General features: G+C 35.5%; 2 protein-coding genes across 4 annotated transcripts; both read left to right on the plus strand.

Moving 5' to 3' along the window:
- Window positions 1–5,533: 5,533 nt before the first annotated feature.
- On the plus strand, window positions 5,534–7,917 carry LOC133830397 (14-3-3-like protein 16R). The gene is made up of 4 exons (XM_062260371.1): window positions 5,534–6,221; window positions 6,436–6,558; window positions 7,277–7,393; window positions 7,538–7,917. The coding sequence occupies exons 1-4, from the start codon at window positions 5,742–5,744 to the stop codon at window positions 7,589–7,591; spliced, it is 774 nt and encodes a 257-aa protein (XP_062116355.1). The 5' UTR covers window positions 5,534–5,741; the 3' UTR covers window positions 7,592–7,917.
- A 138-nt stretch (window positions 7,918–8,055) lies between these two features.
- On the plus strand, window positions 8,056–9,529 carry LOC133830398 (protein transport protein SEC23 F-like). Of its 3 annotated transcripts, none has more exons than XM_062260372.1 (3): window positions 8,056–8,589; window positions 9,039–9,143; window positions 9,259–9,529. In XM_062260372.1, the coding sequence occupies exons 1-3, from the start codon at window positions 8,239–8,241 to the stop codon at window positions 9,418–9,420; spliced, it is 618 nt and encodes a 205-aa protein (XP_062116356.1). In that variant the 5' UTR covers window positions 8,056–8,238; the 3' UTR covers window positions 9,421–9,529. The 3 variants fall into 3 exon arrangements, with proteins under 3 accessions (XP_062116356.1, XP_062116357.1, XP_062116358.1); XM_062260373.1 differs by having other exon boundaries at window positions 9,280–9,529; XM_062260374.1 differs by having other exon boundaries at window positions 9,304–9,529.
- Window positions 9,530–16,507: the final 6,978 nt, after the last annotated feature.

The following is a 16,507-nucleotide window of genomic DNA, read 5'->3' on the forward strand; positions in this document are numbered from 1 at the left end:
AATGGCTGGGTACTAGGTCCTATTTATAGAGTTTGGGAATGAAAATATCTTGATTTTACTTGAATAAAAATAATGGCTTTTTAGGTGAAAATCATTTGAATAATCGTTCAGCAGAGGCTGAAGACTCGTTCAGAAGATGCTGGACTGTTGAAGGAGTTTGAATGGCTGAAGGGAAAGGAATTCAAAAGTATTTGAATTCATGCTGGTGGAGGCGATATATCGCCCCCTATAGGCGATATATCGCCTGGACCTTTGTTCCCGAGGCGACCGTGCATCGATTCGTGTTTTCCGTATCTACGTGCTGCGATATATCGCCCCCTATAGCTGCGATATATCGGCATACGCTGAATATTTAAACACGAATTTACACATTTTTAGCTGAGTTTGAATGGAGTAAACAGCCTTGACTAAGCCCTCAACGTGCTCAAAGCTGCTGACTGACCCTATACATTCAAACTTTTACCCTTATTTAATTTAATCCTCAAAAATACTTAATCCTTAATTACCATTCAAAACATGTGCTTAAAATCCTATTGGTTGATGTCTAAACCTTATAATATAATAATATAATCCTTAATATCAGTCACATTAATCAAACCTTAGGTTATACTTAATATTCTTAAACTATAGGTTAAACTTAGAAAATCTATAAGTACTACTATGAGTGTCCAAATAACTCCCGGTCTGAACCAAAAATCCAAAGTAACAAAGATAATGCTATAAATACTATCATACTACTGTCTATCTTAGCTAAGTAAAGTTCTTGGACTCTACATCCAACTCAGAATTAAACCCCCTTCAATGGTTGAACACTAGCCTAGGACCTCAAGCTTTGATTCCCAAGATGAATCCTCAAGCTAAGCTTCAAAACTCCAAGCCGAAGAAGAAGAAGAAAAAGAAAGGATCGAGAGGTAGAGGATGAGAACTCTGTTTTGGCTGCCTTAAGCTTCTACAACCAGCTAGTTAAAATATAACCCTTGGTCAAAGACTAAAATGCCCCCATGCCTAATTATTTCCTTAAGAGCCACTAAGGGAAAACGTGTCATTTCTCCTCTAATCCCGTTAATCATAATTAATGTCCTCCAATTCCTGTTATTCCCAATATTCTCCAATAATTAATAAATCAAATCTCATTACCCTTTAATTCCTGGTAATGTACTAATCATCAAACTACCTTGAGACTCACCCCAAGCCCGGTAAATAACCCCGTTATGACCAAACCGCTAACTTGCATTCTAAGATTGTCTCATGCCGAATAGCCCGAACATATCCACATAATAATGTGGCCTCATTCATAAATCCCCAACATGCATGAAAATATACAAATATGCCCTCAACAAGCCAAATTACCAAAATACCCTTACAATGAAAAGTGGACCCACATGCATGCATTTATCATCATATATTAATATAACTCACCTAATCATGCATATAATCATTTAATTGCATAGTAAATCAATTATGGCCCTCTCGGCCCCCTAATCCAGGCATTAAGCCACATTAGGGAATTAGGGTCGTTACAACTATCCCTTCCATACAGAAATTTCGTCCTCGAAATTTACCTGAACAGCTCGGGATACTGATTCTGCATATCTGACTCCAGCTCTTAGGTCGTTTTCTCGACCTTGTTGTTCCTCCATAATACCTTAACCAAAGGTATAGTTTTATTCATGAGGACCTTGTCCTTTCTGTCTAGTATCTGGACTGGTTGTTCCTCATAGGAGAGATCTGCCTCCAACTCCAGATTTTCATAAGTCAAGACATGAGTCACATCTGATACATACCTCCGAAGAGTCGAAACATGAAATCCACGTGGCACGCTCCCACTGGCTACAACTGGGTTTAACCTTTAGCTTGCCACCAGCCCATTCTTTTGTGCACTTTGGGCCTTGGACCTTCCACTTTGAGCTTTAAAGCTCACATTTTGTGATGTTTTAGAAAAATGACAAAATGACAATTCACCAAAATAACTAGGTTAATATTAATAATAAGATTTGATTTTTCAAAATCATATTTTATTATTAATATTTCAGATTTATTTTGTAAACCCTATTTGTTGTTTAAATTATTTTTAATCATTTTCTCCCTCTATAAATAATGACTCTTCTTTCACATTTTGTATGTAATTTTTAGAGTAAAGAAACTATAGCAAAATTTATTCTCAAACTTTCTTCTTAGAATTTTGTGAGAATCATGAGCATAATGGCCTAATCTTCCCAGGAAGATTAGTAATGTTATTTTGCCACTTTGATTTACTATGCTCTTAATATAATGCATTTGAGTTGTTTATGTTCTTTCATCCTCATCTTTATATTTGTTATCTTTATTTACTTGTGTTAATAGTATATAAGATTAGTCATGCTCTTTCTATGTGATTCTAATTAGTAAAAGTAATATTGATACATAATTTTATGTACAATCTTCTAATGCATTATTGCCCTTCAGTATTTTGTCATTTTTAAATTTTTCATAAGATTAACATTGTGCTCCTAAAGTAAAGAACTTTATAACTCAAATTGACTGTTAGAAAATAATATGGACTTTAATGCTAGATTTTTTCCGTAAATATTGGGATGTGAAATATTTACTTGTGTATTTTTGTAAATCAAGTAATTATATAACAAAACAAGCATATGGATGATTCTTGAAACCTTTCTACTTCTCAACTCTTGATTACACCTTATTTTTATTTCACTTGTCTTATTTTATCATTTCATCAAAAGACAACACCAAAATCTCAAATATCTTTTTATTTTTATTTTTATTTATTTCATGTTACTAATTTTTTATGTTATTTTCTACTAATTTTTTGGTTTTAGGTTACCTTTTTGTGAATCGATTGCCCGATTTTACTACAACTACCGTTTAATGGTTGCCACAATTTGTGCGTTAAATAATATAACACACCAACATACCTGACAAAACCATAGTTTGGTATGCAAATGGAGAAAGTGAACCAATCATGGTGCCAAGGGGATCCCAGCTCAACCTCATCGTGGGCTTTAATTGATTAATCCTCAAGGCCAAGAAGAGCTATGGAAATTATAGCCCATGTTGGAGACACTGCTCGTGGTGTCATGTCACGAGTGATGTAGTTTATAGAAGAAGAAAGAACGGGAAAGAGAAGAAATGAGGAGACAGAGGAAGAAAATAAAATTTATTTATATTTAATATGTTTTATTTTGATTAAATGTATTTTTAATTAGCTTTTTTAATTATAAAATTAAGAGTAAATTATGACTAAGAGACTTAATATTTTTAAAATATTGCACTTTTATACCTAATTTTTTTAGCGGTAAATATACTAAATGTCTTTGGAATGTTGCATTTTTATATCCAAACTTTTTTTTGAGATAAATATACACAATGTTTTTAAAAAATTGTACTTTTATACCTATTTTTTTATTATTATTATTTTGAGAAATAATAAGAAAGTGAAGGGAAAACATATGTTTTTAATTGTTTTTTAAATTAATTTAACTTCTTTATTCTTTTTCAAAACAATAAAAAAAATTAAGATTTTAAAATTAATCAAATAATTATAACTTATATTTTTCATTCACTTTTTTATTTAAATTATATTTTAAATTGATGGGAAAATATAAAATTTTAATTATTTTTTATTAATTTTAATAAAATATTTGTTAATTTTTAATAAAAATAGTTATTTTGAGAAAGAATAAGAAAGAGAAAATAATTTAAAATTAAAAAAATAATTAAAAACCTATATTTTTTTTTTACTTTTTTATTAATTATTAAAATAATAAAAAATAAGTATAAAAGTGTAACATTTCAAAAATATTGAGTACATTTATGGCCAAAAAAAAATATTTGAGTATAAAAGTACAACATTTTAAAGACATTGATATATTTATCGCAAAAAAGATTAGGTATAAAAGTTTAATATTTTGAAAACATTGATTATTTTAACCGCAATTTACTCTAAAATTAATTTAATGAAAAATAAAATTGGACCAATTATAAATATCATACTATTTTAGTTTTAATAACTTAAGATGTTATATGTAAGGGCAATTTAGATATTATCCAAAACTTGTTGACCAAAATTCAGTATAATGTACTATTTTTTTATTAATTTTATATATATAAGATACTTTATAAGAATTTTTCATATTAGAAGGTACTAAAACTAGTCGATTCTATGATTATAAGTTTATTTCATACCTATATTTCATACCAAATGAGTATATTCTCTTACCAAAAAGTAAATTTTATTTTATATATTTTTTAGTGAAATTCAAATTAGTATTTATCTTATGGTGTAAGAGTTAATTATTTAAAATTAAATATTAAAAAAATTAAAATAGGACTAAAATATAAAATATAAAATATAAAATAATTGAATATTCTTACTTGTAAAAATATAAATAAAAATAATTAATTATTAATTACATAATTATTTTTTTTTGGTCAAGAAGAATTAGCTTCATGAACCCAAAAAAAAAAAATTATAATAATTACATAATTACATAATTATTATATTAATAAAAAATAATTTAAATATTAAAATGAAAACCTTTTTAACAACTTATTATAACGTGTCACTAAAAAGTAACCACTATGTTAACTAACCATTGAAAACTTCTCAATATAAATAAATGCTAAAAGACTAAGTTAAAATGATAATAAATTTTACATTGAACACATCTTAACCACCTCATGTAATGTTTAGCGGTTCATATATGTGTGCATATATACTAGATATATATTAGTTTTATTTATAGAATTTATTAATTATTTTTATTAAATTTATATTAATATCATATAAATTTCAAATAAATATCATATTTTAATTAAATAATTTATTTATTTTTGCTTAAATTTATGTTTGTTATAACTTTTAAATTTGAGAGTGACAAGAAGAGAATATATATTATATGTTTAATGTAATATTAAATATTATACCTCTTGCTAGTTTTTTTTTTTTAAAATTTGTTGCTAATTCATAGTAGATTATATTATATGTTTAATATGATATTGAGTTTAAGTTTAATCAAATTTTATTTAAGTTATAAAATAATTTTATTATTTTTAAATAATTATTATAGTAAAATATCTAAAAAATATCATATTTTAATTTATTTAATTATTTATTATTTTTAGATAATTATGGTAAAATATCTAAAAGTATCATATTTAATTTTTTAAATTATTTATTATTTTTAAATAAATATTATTGTAAAATATATAAAAAAAATATAGCCCAATAAATAATTAGATAAAGATTAAAAACAATTATATGAATATATGTATAAAGTTTGACCACAACAAAAAATTATGAAAGAAAGAGAAAGGAATGAATTTGATGCATATTGGACCCAGCTAAAAGATAAAAAATGAAGAATAAAAAAAAGATAATATTGGAAATAAACTAAAAATTTTAGACGCTTTTTGTGTGTGGGCATATACTGCCTTAGTAGATTGTATGATATATATATTTTTTTTTTTAGGGGAGCGGTTCCCATATTTAAATCAACTACTATTAAGATTTAGAATTTCTATTTTTGAAATCAACTCCATTAATTAACGGTAGAGAATAAAACGCTTAAAAAAATGCGACATTTTAATTAAAAAGCAATTAATAAACTTATTTTGTTTATTTATTTGACTACTTTATTTATTTCCCGATACAAAAACAAAAGTTTCGGATTCTTCCCAGTTTTCTTCTCGTTCTATCTGATTCAATTCCCAACGCCAAACCCAAAGTTTGAGCTCCATCAATGGCGGTCACACGCGAAGACAATGTTTACATGGCCAAACTGGCCGAACAGGCCGAGCGTTACGACGAGATGGCTGATTTCATGAAAAAGCTCGTCACCGGAGATCTCGATGTCGGCGAGCTCACAGTCGAGGAGCGCAACCTCTTCTCCGTCGCTTACAAGAACATGGTCGGAGCTCGCCGCGCCTCGTGGCGGATCGTCTCCTCCATTGAGCAGAAGGAGGAGACTCGCGGCAATGCCGAACACGTGTCCACCATTAAGGACTACAGGTCCAAGATCGAGAACGAGCTCGCCTCCATATGCGGCGACATTCTGGATCTGCTCGAGAAGAAGCTCGTTCCTTCCGCTACCGCCGCTGAATCCAAGGTCTTTTACCTGAAAATGAAGGGTGATTATCACAGGTACCTCGCTGAATTCCAAAATGGTTCCGATCGAAAGGAGGCCGCCGAGAATACCCTCTCTGCCTACAAGGCCGCTCAGGTTAGGCCTTTTGGTTCGATTCGACTTATTTCATTTGGGTCTTTGCCTTTTTGTATTTCTGATTCGTAATTTTTCTTTAATTTAGTTTTATTTTAATGGCAGAATCTAATCCATGTTGTTACTTTAGATTCTATGGCATTTTGAACAAATTATGCCCTTTTTTCCAATTGAAATGAGCTCACTTTGTGTTTTATCTTAACTTCTTTATTTGCAGGACATTGCAACTACTGAACTTCCCCCAACTCATCCCATCCGCCTAGGATTGGCACTCAACTTCTCTGTATTTTACTATGAGATCTTGAATTCTCCTGATCGGGCTTGCACTCTTGCAAAGCAGGTAAAGAAATGAAACTCTAAATCCTTACTTTGATTTGATTTATGTCGAGATCTTGAATTCATATGATATTGGCTTTCGGCCGTAAATGTGGGGATGATCATAATCAGATTGTAAATTGGATCGCAAGATTGAATTTGTATTCGATTAAGCAACCAAATCTGAAATATAATTCAAATAACAATTTTGTGAAACGGGATTTAGTTTAGAACATGTGTGTCCAAGAAGTTCCTATTAAATAATAACGAATAAATTCTTCTGGGAAGAAAAAGAAGACAAAAGATAACTTTTTTTCTCCCAACTCCTATAGATTGAGTTGTGAGAAGGCAGGAGGCTATTTGGTTCCTGTCATCCTTCTTTTGGTTATATTTAAAGAACTTGTTATTTGTCGTTTGATGTTGACCATTTTCTGACCTATCTTAGCTGGATTATTCACACTTTTAGATGCTGCCTTTTTTGTGAACAATCTACTTTATTTGGAGAACCTCATTTAATGAGGTTGAGGATCCTTCTCATATTTTATGTAAAAATTATCTTAACATTTTGATTCTAATTGCATCTGATGTATAAGATTTGTCTTATGTTAGATTGTTGGATTTTACATTTTCAGGTGTTTTTATTTTCTTTTCCCTCTGTTCTATGCCCTATGATATTTCTGATTATGATATGAGTGTTTTTGTTTAGCTTCTCATTCTATTTTTCTTTTTTATGTTTTACTTAGGCTTTTGACGATGCAATAGCCGAGCTGGATACATTAGGTGAGGAATCCTACAAGGATAGCACTTTGATAATGCAGCTTCTTCGTGATAATCTCACTTTGTGGACCTCAGACATGCAGGTTTGAATCTATTCCCTATTCTACAACTCCCCTATAAATGATTGTTTCGAAATAGGTATTTTTTTTTCACAAACATGTATGTTTGATGCAAATTCTTGAAGTTTTGATTTGTTATTGAGCAATATCTGCTGTCATGTTTTGTAGGATGAGGGCACAGATGAGATTAAAGAAGCACCTAAGCCAGACGGTGAGCAATAGTGGACCTCTGCATAGGAGTATTCTGCTTCTCCTTTGTTTCATTTTGGAGAAGTGGCTTGGTCCTAACAATCTATGACTAGTTTCTAGGATTTTATTTATCGTTGTATGCATTTAGGGGCTTTGCCTTGTACTTGAGCCTAGATGTGCTAGCTCAAGTAGAATTAAACTCTTTCAGATTGTTGGCATGAATGGCTGCAAAAAGTGTTGTTCAAGCTATATTTCTTTAGCTTATCAATAATATTAGGAGTTTTAATTTTTTTTTTGTAATGAAATGGTGATTCAGATCATTTTATTTGTTGAATGAATTATCCGGGATTTTATGTTTAGTTATCTCTTTGTACCCTAACCCATTACTCTTTCTAAAGTCAAGTGGGCTGAGATTTCTTTAAACTGTTCCATAATGTTTTTAATGAGGTCAAATTGGAATTTAGAACGATTCTGTCCAAACCCATGTGAAATAGAGGGGCTTGTATGAAAGTTCATCATCACTCTGATGAATAATTGAAGTCCATATACATATATAACCAAAAAGACAGCCCGTCTACTTTCAGCTTATCTCCTCGATTGTCTATATTTCCTCAATTTATTTTTCATTTAAGACGTTCTCGGTTTGTCCAGATATATAATATTGTGTTTACATTCCTGCAATGTTTTTTCTTTCAAAAGATTTCAATTTGGTTATTATCATGCTGTCAATTAAAAGTTTTAATAAAATCAAATATGATTTATTACAGGTTTTTAACACCAGCCCAGATGAGACTGCATATTTCAGAATGATCCTATATCGGGAAAATGTTGCCAATTCAGTTGTCATGATTCAGCCTTCGTTGATCTCATACTCATTTCATTCAGGCCCAGAAGCAGCACTTCTTGATGTTGCTGCCATTGCAGCTGACAGGATTTTACTTTTGGATTCTTATTTTTCTGTTGTGATTTCTCATGGCTCAATTATTGCTCAGTGGCGAAAAGCTGGATATCATAATATGCCTGAACATCAGGTAATCTCTTTTGGTAGAGAATTTGAAAGATATCTCATCAGTATTTTGTACTCGTGTAATGATTATTGTCATTTATTGCATTTACACATCTAGCAACTAAAATGTTCTTATACGTCCTGCTATGCTTTTGCATCACAACTATCAGCCTATCTTTTTTCTCGTCCACTTCTTCCTGCTCTAATTTAGGTGGTTAAACAGGCACACTTGGCTTGGTACCAAACTTCTTTTTTGCAAATAGCTTACAGATAATATATTTCTTTTGCCATCATATGCCATCTAGTAATGATGGTCAAGTCTCTATTCTTATCTAACTGAGTTATCTAATTCGCCTGGATCTTGAGTTAAAAGGAAATACACACAAAATTAGACAAAAATGGTTAATAAATCGTACAATAAAGTTGTCATGTTGAATCATACACTATGAACTCGTATGTATTTTGTGCTTGCAGGCATTTGCCCAGTTGCTGCAAGCTCCTCATGTTGATGCAGATGCAATAGTGAAGGAAAGATTTCCGGTTCCTCGCTTAGTGGTTTGTGATCAGTATGGTTCTCAGGTATTCTGATGTTTCACACTTTTATGCGTTCTCGTGTTCAATGGTGTACAAATCTCTTTTTCTTCCGGTACATTGGTCGGTTGTGTTACTATATTGGCTGCTAAGTTGTGTATAGCTTGATGCATTTTTGTGCAAGGCTCGGTTTCTTTTGGCGAAACAGAATCCGTCGGCTACATACAACAATGACACTCCTCTACCTGGCGTCGATGTCATCTTTACGGACGATGTGAGTTTTGAAGTCTTCTTGGATCATCTCCAGAGATTAGCAGTTCAATAAAAACACGTGAGGATGTCTATGCAGTTTTGTAAAATTCTTTTCGTTTTTTATTTTTTGGCTGTACAGTTATGCATCTGACTGCTTCCTATTATTTACTAGCATTGTTTTTTATAGCAATTGCACTCTTCAAGTCAGTGCCAAACTCCAATAGCCTCTCAGCCAGATAATTCTTTGCATAAAAACCCATTGTTTTACATCCAGCTATTTATATGAACTAAGAAAAATCCACATAAAATTGGCTAAAATAAAATGAGTAACAGAATTTGGGAATCAGTGAGTAATTCCTTCAGCTCCTCTCCAGCTTAACAAACTCCTTCAGCCAACCCGGTCTCACGCGCACCCTCTTCCCACGCGCATCAGCTTCTCCTTCTGGTTTGTGCGAAATGGCTTCCTTCCCAGAACTGGTTCCTGCGGCTTGGCTATCACCCACTGTCTTATTGCTTTGGGCCTCCTCTTCTATCCACCCTTGCACTTGTCTCTGTAATGCTTCCTGATCCAATTGTATTGGGCCTCTCCCTTGGGCCGAGCTCATGTCCGTAACAATACCCCCATCTTCGAAAGTAACCTTGTCCTCAAGGTTGGTCAAATTGTAAGTTTGGCAAAAGGTGGAAAAATCCTCCCAAGTCGCGTCCTCTGGGGAGCTTAAGGTCCATTGGACCAACACCTGTTTTATCATTGAATGAGGGCCTTGGATGCTGCGGGTAGCTAGGATAGCCATGGGCAACATGAGTGGTTTGTTAGCTACACTCAGTTCGGGCAGATGATAACATTGTTGAGCAGGTTGTCCATAATAAGGTTTGAGCATAGAGACATGAAATGTGGGATGAATACGGCTGTCTGGTGGAAGCTCTAGTTTATACGCCACTTGCCCAACTCGATTTATCACAGCAAACGGTCCAAAGTAGCGGCGGCACAATTTGGAGTTAAGTCGTTTAGCTACCGTTGACTGTCGATAAGGTTGCAACTTGACTAAAACCAAGTCACCCACTTGAAATTCGATATCCTTCCTCTTCTTGTTGGCCTGTTGCTGCATTCTATTTTGAGCTTGCTGTAAGTGAGCCTTCAATTTTTGTAAAATATCATCTCTGGTTAAAAGATCCTCCTCCACGGCCTGTAATGTTGTTGCTCCTCTGGTATAAGCAGGTATTGTTGATGGTGATCGGCCATAGACAGCTTGAAATGGTGTCATCCCAATGGCTGAATGGTGGCTGGTATTGTAGTGATATTCAGCCCAAGATAAAAACTTGCTCCATTGCTTTGGGTGATCGGCTGAGAACGCTCTCAAATATTGCTCCAAGTATCTATTGGTGACTTCCGTTTGACCATCCGTTTGTGGGTGGTAAGCCGAACTCATCTTGAGCGTTGTCCCCATAAATTCGAATAACTTCTTCCAAAATGCACTTGTAAAAATTGGGTCCCGGTCAGATATAATTGTTCTTGGCAGCCCGTGTAGTTTGATCACCATGTTTGTAAATAGTTCCGCCACTTTAGTCGCTGAATAATGGTTCGGCAAGGCTCCAAAGTGAGCATATTTTGTAAATCTGTCAACAACAACTAAAATGTTGGTCACTCCACCCGAATTCGGTAATCCCACTATAAAATCCATTGCTAAATCCTCCCAAACACGCTCTGGAATCGGAAGTGGCTGTAGTAATCCATAAGGTGCATTTGGAGAATATTTAATGGTTTGGCAAGTCGGACAAGAACGAACAAACACCTTAACATCTCTGCGAATACCCGGCCATAAATTTTTTTTGCTCACCCCTATATACGTGCGATCTGTGCCAGCATGGCCCCCAACGAGTGATGAGTGGAATTCAGTCAATAATTGAGTCTTCAAATTAGAGTTTTTACTGAGTAATAAGCGGTTGTGGTGGTACATTAACCCATCACGAGCAGAGTATATGGAGCTGTCCAAAGTTCCTTGTTCCAGCTGGTTGTGTAAGGAGCGTAAATCTGGGCACGTCACGTTCTCTTGCCGCAGTTCCTCTAGGAATTCAAAGGACCCTGAACTTATTGCCAAATGCAGCGATGAGTGAGCTTCGGCGGACTGTCTTGAGAGTGCATCTGCTGCAGAATTTTGTGTGCCTCGCTTATACTCAATAGAGAATTGGAACCCCATGAGTTTGTGTAAAAATTGTTGTTGCTCGGGTGTTTGAACCACTTGTGTAAGCAGCTCTTTGAGGCTCTTATGGTCTGTTCGAATAATGAAGTGACGACCCAATAGATATTGACGCCATTTATGGACTGCTTCTACTATTGCCCGCATCTCTTTACTGTAAGCCGAAGCATTTGCAAATTTGGGGTCCAATTTTTTGCTGAAAAAAGCTAAAGGGTGATCCTCCTGCATTAACACACCACCAATACCCACATTAGAAGCATCAGTTTCCACAATAAATGTCTTAGAAAAATCTGGTAGGTGAAGGACCGAGGTGGATGTCATTGCTGTCTTCAACTGTTCAAAGGCGGCTGCTGCTTGTGGATTCCAGTGAAAACTATCTTTTTTTAGTAGTTCAGTGAGTGGGGCGGCCAGCGTAGCATAATGGGCAACGAATCTGCGATAGTAAACCGTGAGGCCGAGGAAACCGCGCAATTGTTTGAGGGTCTGAGGTACGGGCCACTCGACCATGGCTGCAGTCTTCGCTGGGTCGGCTTTAACTCCCCGCCATGAAACAATGTGTCCCAAATATTCAATTGTATCCTGAAAAAACTGACACTTACTTGCCTTCGCATAAAAACTGTGATTTCGTAGGAGTTGCAAAACAGCCTTCAAATGGTCCACGTGTTCCTCCAAAGTACTACTGTACACCAGGATATCATCGAAAAATACAGTAACAAAGCGGCGCAAATAAGGTCTGAAAAGTTGGTTCATGGCTGCCTGAAAAGTGGAAGGAGCATTGGTCAGTCCGAACGGCATTACAACAAACTCGTAGTGTCCCTCGTGAGTACGAAATGCAGTTTTATGTATGTCCCGTTGATCCATTCTTATCTGATGATACCCAGCGCGCAGGTCCAATTTAGAGAAAACCTTCGCATGACCCAACTCGTCCAAAAACTCGACAATGGTTGGAATCGGAAAACAGTCTTTGATGGTGATGCCATTAAGTGCCCGGTAATCCACGCAAAATCTCCATGAGCCATCCTTTTTCTTCACTAGCAACACCGGAGACGAATACGGACTGGTACTCGGCCTTATGAACCCGTACTGCTGCATTTCCTTGACCAGCTGTTCAATGATATCTTTTTGAAAATAGGGGTATCTATACGGCCGAACATTGATGGGTAACGTCCCTGGTTGGAGAAAAATGCGATGATCTATACTGCGGTGTGGTGGTAACTGCTTGGGCTCGTCAAAAACATCCCGAAAGTCTGACAAAAGACCCGCTGCTTCCTGAGGAAAAGCTGCCTCAATCCCACTAAGTACTGCTACTTCCTCTTGTGGTTCTGGTAGTGTAGTCGACAATCTGAAATAGTCTCGGATGTCTCCTTCGCGAAACAAAGCGTGAAGCTGTGTGAAGGACAATTGGTGGGCCGCCACCTCTGTCGAACCTGCCAGTTTGACCGTGCTCCCTTCCCAAGAGAATTCCATTGTGAGAGCCTTATGGTCATGCACACACGGGCCTAATGTTTGCAACCACTGCATTCCCAAAACTATATCCAACCCGCAAATCGGCAATACATACAAATCCACCACGTAACGATGCCCTTGCAAAATCAACTCCACTGCTCGGCATAGTTTTGAACACAATAAAAAGTGACCATTACCCATATACACCTTGAAACGCTTTGTCTCCTCCCATGGTAACTTCAACTGAGCCACTAATGCTTCTTGTATAAAGTTATTGTTGCTGCCGGTATCAATTAACACCTCCAATGTTTCGGTTCCATGTTGCGCCATTATCCGAAAAATGCGTGGGTTCATGGAGTTAGAAAGTGAGTGAAGGCTTACTTCATCCTCTGTCGTCTCATCAAGCTCGCTGGTCATGTGTTCCTGAACAAGTTCATTGTCTTCGTCGTCATGGGCACAGAGTATTAGCATCCGATTCTTACATTTATGGCCGTAGCTAAACTTCTCATCACATGTGAAGCAAAGGCCCTTATCCCGTCTGTCTTTGAGTTTCGCTGGCGATAACTTCTTAATTGGCAACGGTGGGTTACTAGCTGCTTTGGACAGTGGAGGATTTGTTGAAGAAGACCCTGGTGGACTCATGTTGTAAGGAACAACTGTATTGATAGGTGTAGCAGCATGAGATGTAATCGGTTTAGTATACTAGCCTGTCCGTGTTGTTTCCGATCGACGCCGACCCCCTAAATCTTCATTCCGATCCTCAAACAGTTGTGCCTTAGCCATGGCATCACCCAAATCCACTGGTTTAGACAGCAACAGTTCACGTCTGATTTCGAGCTAAAGACCCCAAATAAAAAAGTTCATAAACATCACCTCTGAAACTCCAGTGATTCGCGACATTAATGCCTCAAATTCGGCCCGATAGTCGGCTACTTTGCCCGATTGAGTAAGCTTGGAGATCCTTCCCAGTGGGTCATCATAAATGGAAGTCCCAAAGCGTTGTTGCAATGCTCGGAGAAACGAATTCCAATCTGTTAGTGCCCCGCCTTTCTCCATCCATTGAAACCAAGTCGATGGCGCCCCATCTAAATGAAAAGCGACCATGGCCAATCTCATTCCGTCATCCACTTTGTGCAGATCGAAGAACTTATTGATTTTATAAACCCAGTCTTCCACATCCGAGCCATCAAACCGTGGCACCTTCACTCGTAGAGTTTTGAGTAGCGAATTCAGCTCTCGCTCCTCAGGAACAAATTCTGTGCGTCGACCACCTGAGCGACTTGATTCCCTCTCAGCACTTGCTCGGCCTTCCGATTCACCAGAAGTTGGGTTCGGCATCTGTGCTAAACGCTCCTCTGTCTTCGATACATGTTGGTCCAATAATGCCGAGAATTTCTGGAATTGAGCATCCGAGTGTTGTTTGAAGTTAAGCTCCAACGCCTGAAGCAGCCCAGCAATCTCTTCGTTCTTCATAGTGAGTAAGAACAATGAAAGCACCAATGATAGCAATTTCACTCTTCAAGTCAGTGCCAAACTCCAATAGCCTCTCAGCCAGATAATTCTTTGCATAAAAACCCATTGTTTTACATCCAGCTATTTATATGAACTAAGAAAAATTCCACATAAAATTGGCTAAAATAAAATGAGTAACAGAATTTGGGAATCAGTGAGTAATTCCTTCAGCTCCTCTCCAGCTTAACAAACTCCTTCAGCCAACCCGGTCTCACGCGCACCCTCTTCCCACGCGCATCAGCTTCTCCTTCTGGTTTGTGCGAAATGGCTTCCTTCCCAGAACTGGTTCCTGCGGCTTGGCTATCACCCACTGTCTTATTGCTTTGGGCCTCCTCTTCTATCCACCCTTGCACTTGTCTCTGTAATGCTTCCTGATCCAACTGTATTGGGCCTCTCCCTTGGGCCGAGCTCATGTCCGTAACAGTTTTTGTTTGGGCTCTATAGTTTTGCCAGCTACTTCATATTTTTCTTTTCTAACTTATTATGAGTGGTCATTTAGGATAAATAGTGGTAAAATTTTAGATAACTCTCCTCTTACATCAAAATGAAATTGTCATACCATTCAACCTCTTTTGTGGGAATTCTTTTCTCTCTCTTTTCAATGTAACTTCTGCTTCATAAACCACTTATTGAGAAGACAAGATTATTTATGTAGTGTTGCATCTTCTCTATAACTATTTGTAATCAGTTTCCGAACACTAATTTTTTTGATAATTTTTCATGTGTAGTTATGACTATTTGAAATGTCAATAAATTTATTGACTATAATCTCTGGAAGGAAGAGGTGTATAGTGAAGTAGGTGCAAACTTAGCTTGCTATGACATGAATATGTACACAAAAGTGTTAATGTTACTCAAATCATATCATTACTCAGGTGTATGTTCCATTGAAAATAAAATAAACGAATTTGGGCTTTTTGTTGGGAGTTATTATGCTTCAACATACAGTTTCTTCACATGATGTGTATCTTTTTCCTTGTAATTTCACAGTATGCTGTTCAAAGTTGTCGGGAAAACCATTAGTTTTCAGCAATATAGTATAAATTCCTTTAAAAAACCTTATTATGTAGTTTTGTCAAGATATTTATTACAAGTGATACCAACCACTGAAATCCCTTTATATTTTATTACTGTGATCTTCATTTTCCTGCTGCATGTTATTAAATTAAAATTATTTACAATATCATAATTTTAATTTAATTAATAAGTAAAAAAAATATTTTAGTAATATATATTTTTTATTAATTAATACAATTTTATTTGATTTTTATAATTTTAATATCAATTAAAATAATTAATGAGTTTTTAGAGAACATGTGCACCAATATGTTAACGTAGATGATCAGAGACTTAAATGCTATTATATGATCATAGACTTTTGCTTTAAAAAAAGATTAGAGATTTAAATATTACTATATTAAAAGATAAGAGACTTTTGCTGCTAATAATAAATAAATAAAAAACGAAAAATTAGAGAATACTTTCATTATGTTTTTAAAAGTTGTTCTCAATCCTCTTAGAGCAACTCATCTACTCTATTTTTTAAAAATATATTATTAAAATCTTACTTTTTTTATTTTACACCAAATTTTTACATTATACTTGTTACACCTAAATTTCGACACCGCAATGTAAACTTGTAAAGTGTAAGTTCGAAAATGACACGTAATAGCAACATTTGTATAAATGTGCATGATTCATGACTTGTTCCTGTTGGTGATTGAGCACAAGGTCAGAAGGCTTGAGCTTAAGCATCAAGCTCGAAAGAACGAGTCTTTCCCGAGGCATGTGTGTAATTCGAGTCTTAGTGCAAGCTCGAAGGTGTTGGTCTCCGAAGATTGAGCTCGATGAAATCATTGGCTAAGGATGTTGCTGACTATAATAACAAGCTCGAAGTGTTGGACGATCTCGAAAACGTGTAAACCATGCATTCGAGGTCAGCAACACATTTTGTACACGACAACTATTAGGAGATCCTTATTCCTTAGGAATTTGTTGTTATTTGAT

This window comes from Humulus lupulus, chromosome 4 (assembly GCF_963169125.1).
Source record: "Humulus lupulus chromosome 4, drHumLupu1.1, whole genome shotgun sequence".
NCBI lineage: Eukaryota > Viridiplantae > Streptophyta > Magnoliopsida > Rosales > Cannabaceae > Humulus > Humulus lupulus.

Excerpts from the sequence above, each read along its gene's own strand:
- LOC133830398 (XM_062260372.1), top strand. The coding sequence starts at position 8,239 with ATGTTTTTTCTTTCAAAAGATTTCAATTTGGTTATTATCATGCTGTCA. Across the intron at positions 8,590-9,038 it reads ATAATATGCCTGAACATCAG|GCATTTGCCCAGTTGCTGCA; the intron begins GTAATCTCTTTT and ends TTGTGCTTGCAG. Across the intron at positions 9,144-9,258 it reads GTGATCAGTATGGTTCTCAG|CTTGATGCATTTTTGTGCAA; the intron begins GTATTCTGATGT and ends AGTTGTGTATAG.
- LOC133830397 (XM_062260371.1), top strand. The coding sequence starts at position 5,742 with ATGGCGGTCACACGCGAAGACAATGTTTACATGGCCAAACTGGCCGAA. Across the intron at positions 6,222-6,435 it reads CTGCCTACAAGGCCGCTCAG|GACATTGCAACTACTGAACT; the intron begins GTTAGGCCTTTT and ends CTTTATTTGCAG. Across the intron at positions 6,559-7,276 it reads CTTGCACTCTTGCAAAGCAG|GCTTTTGACGATGCAATAGC; the intron begins GTAAAGAAATGA and ends TGTTTTACTTAG.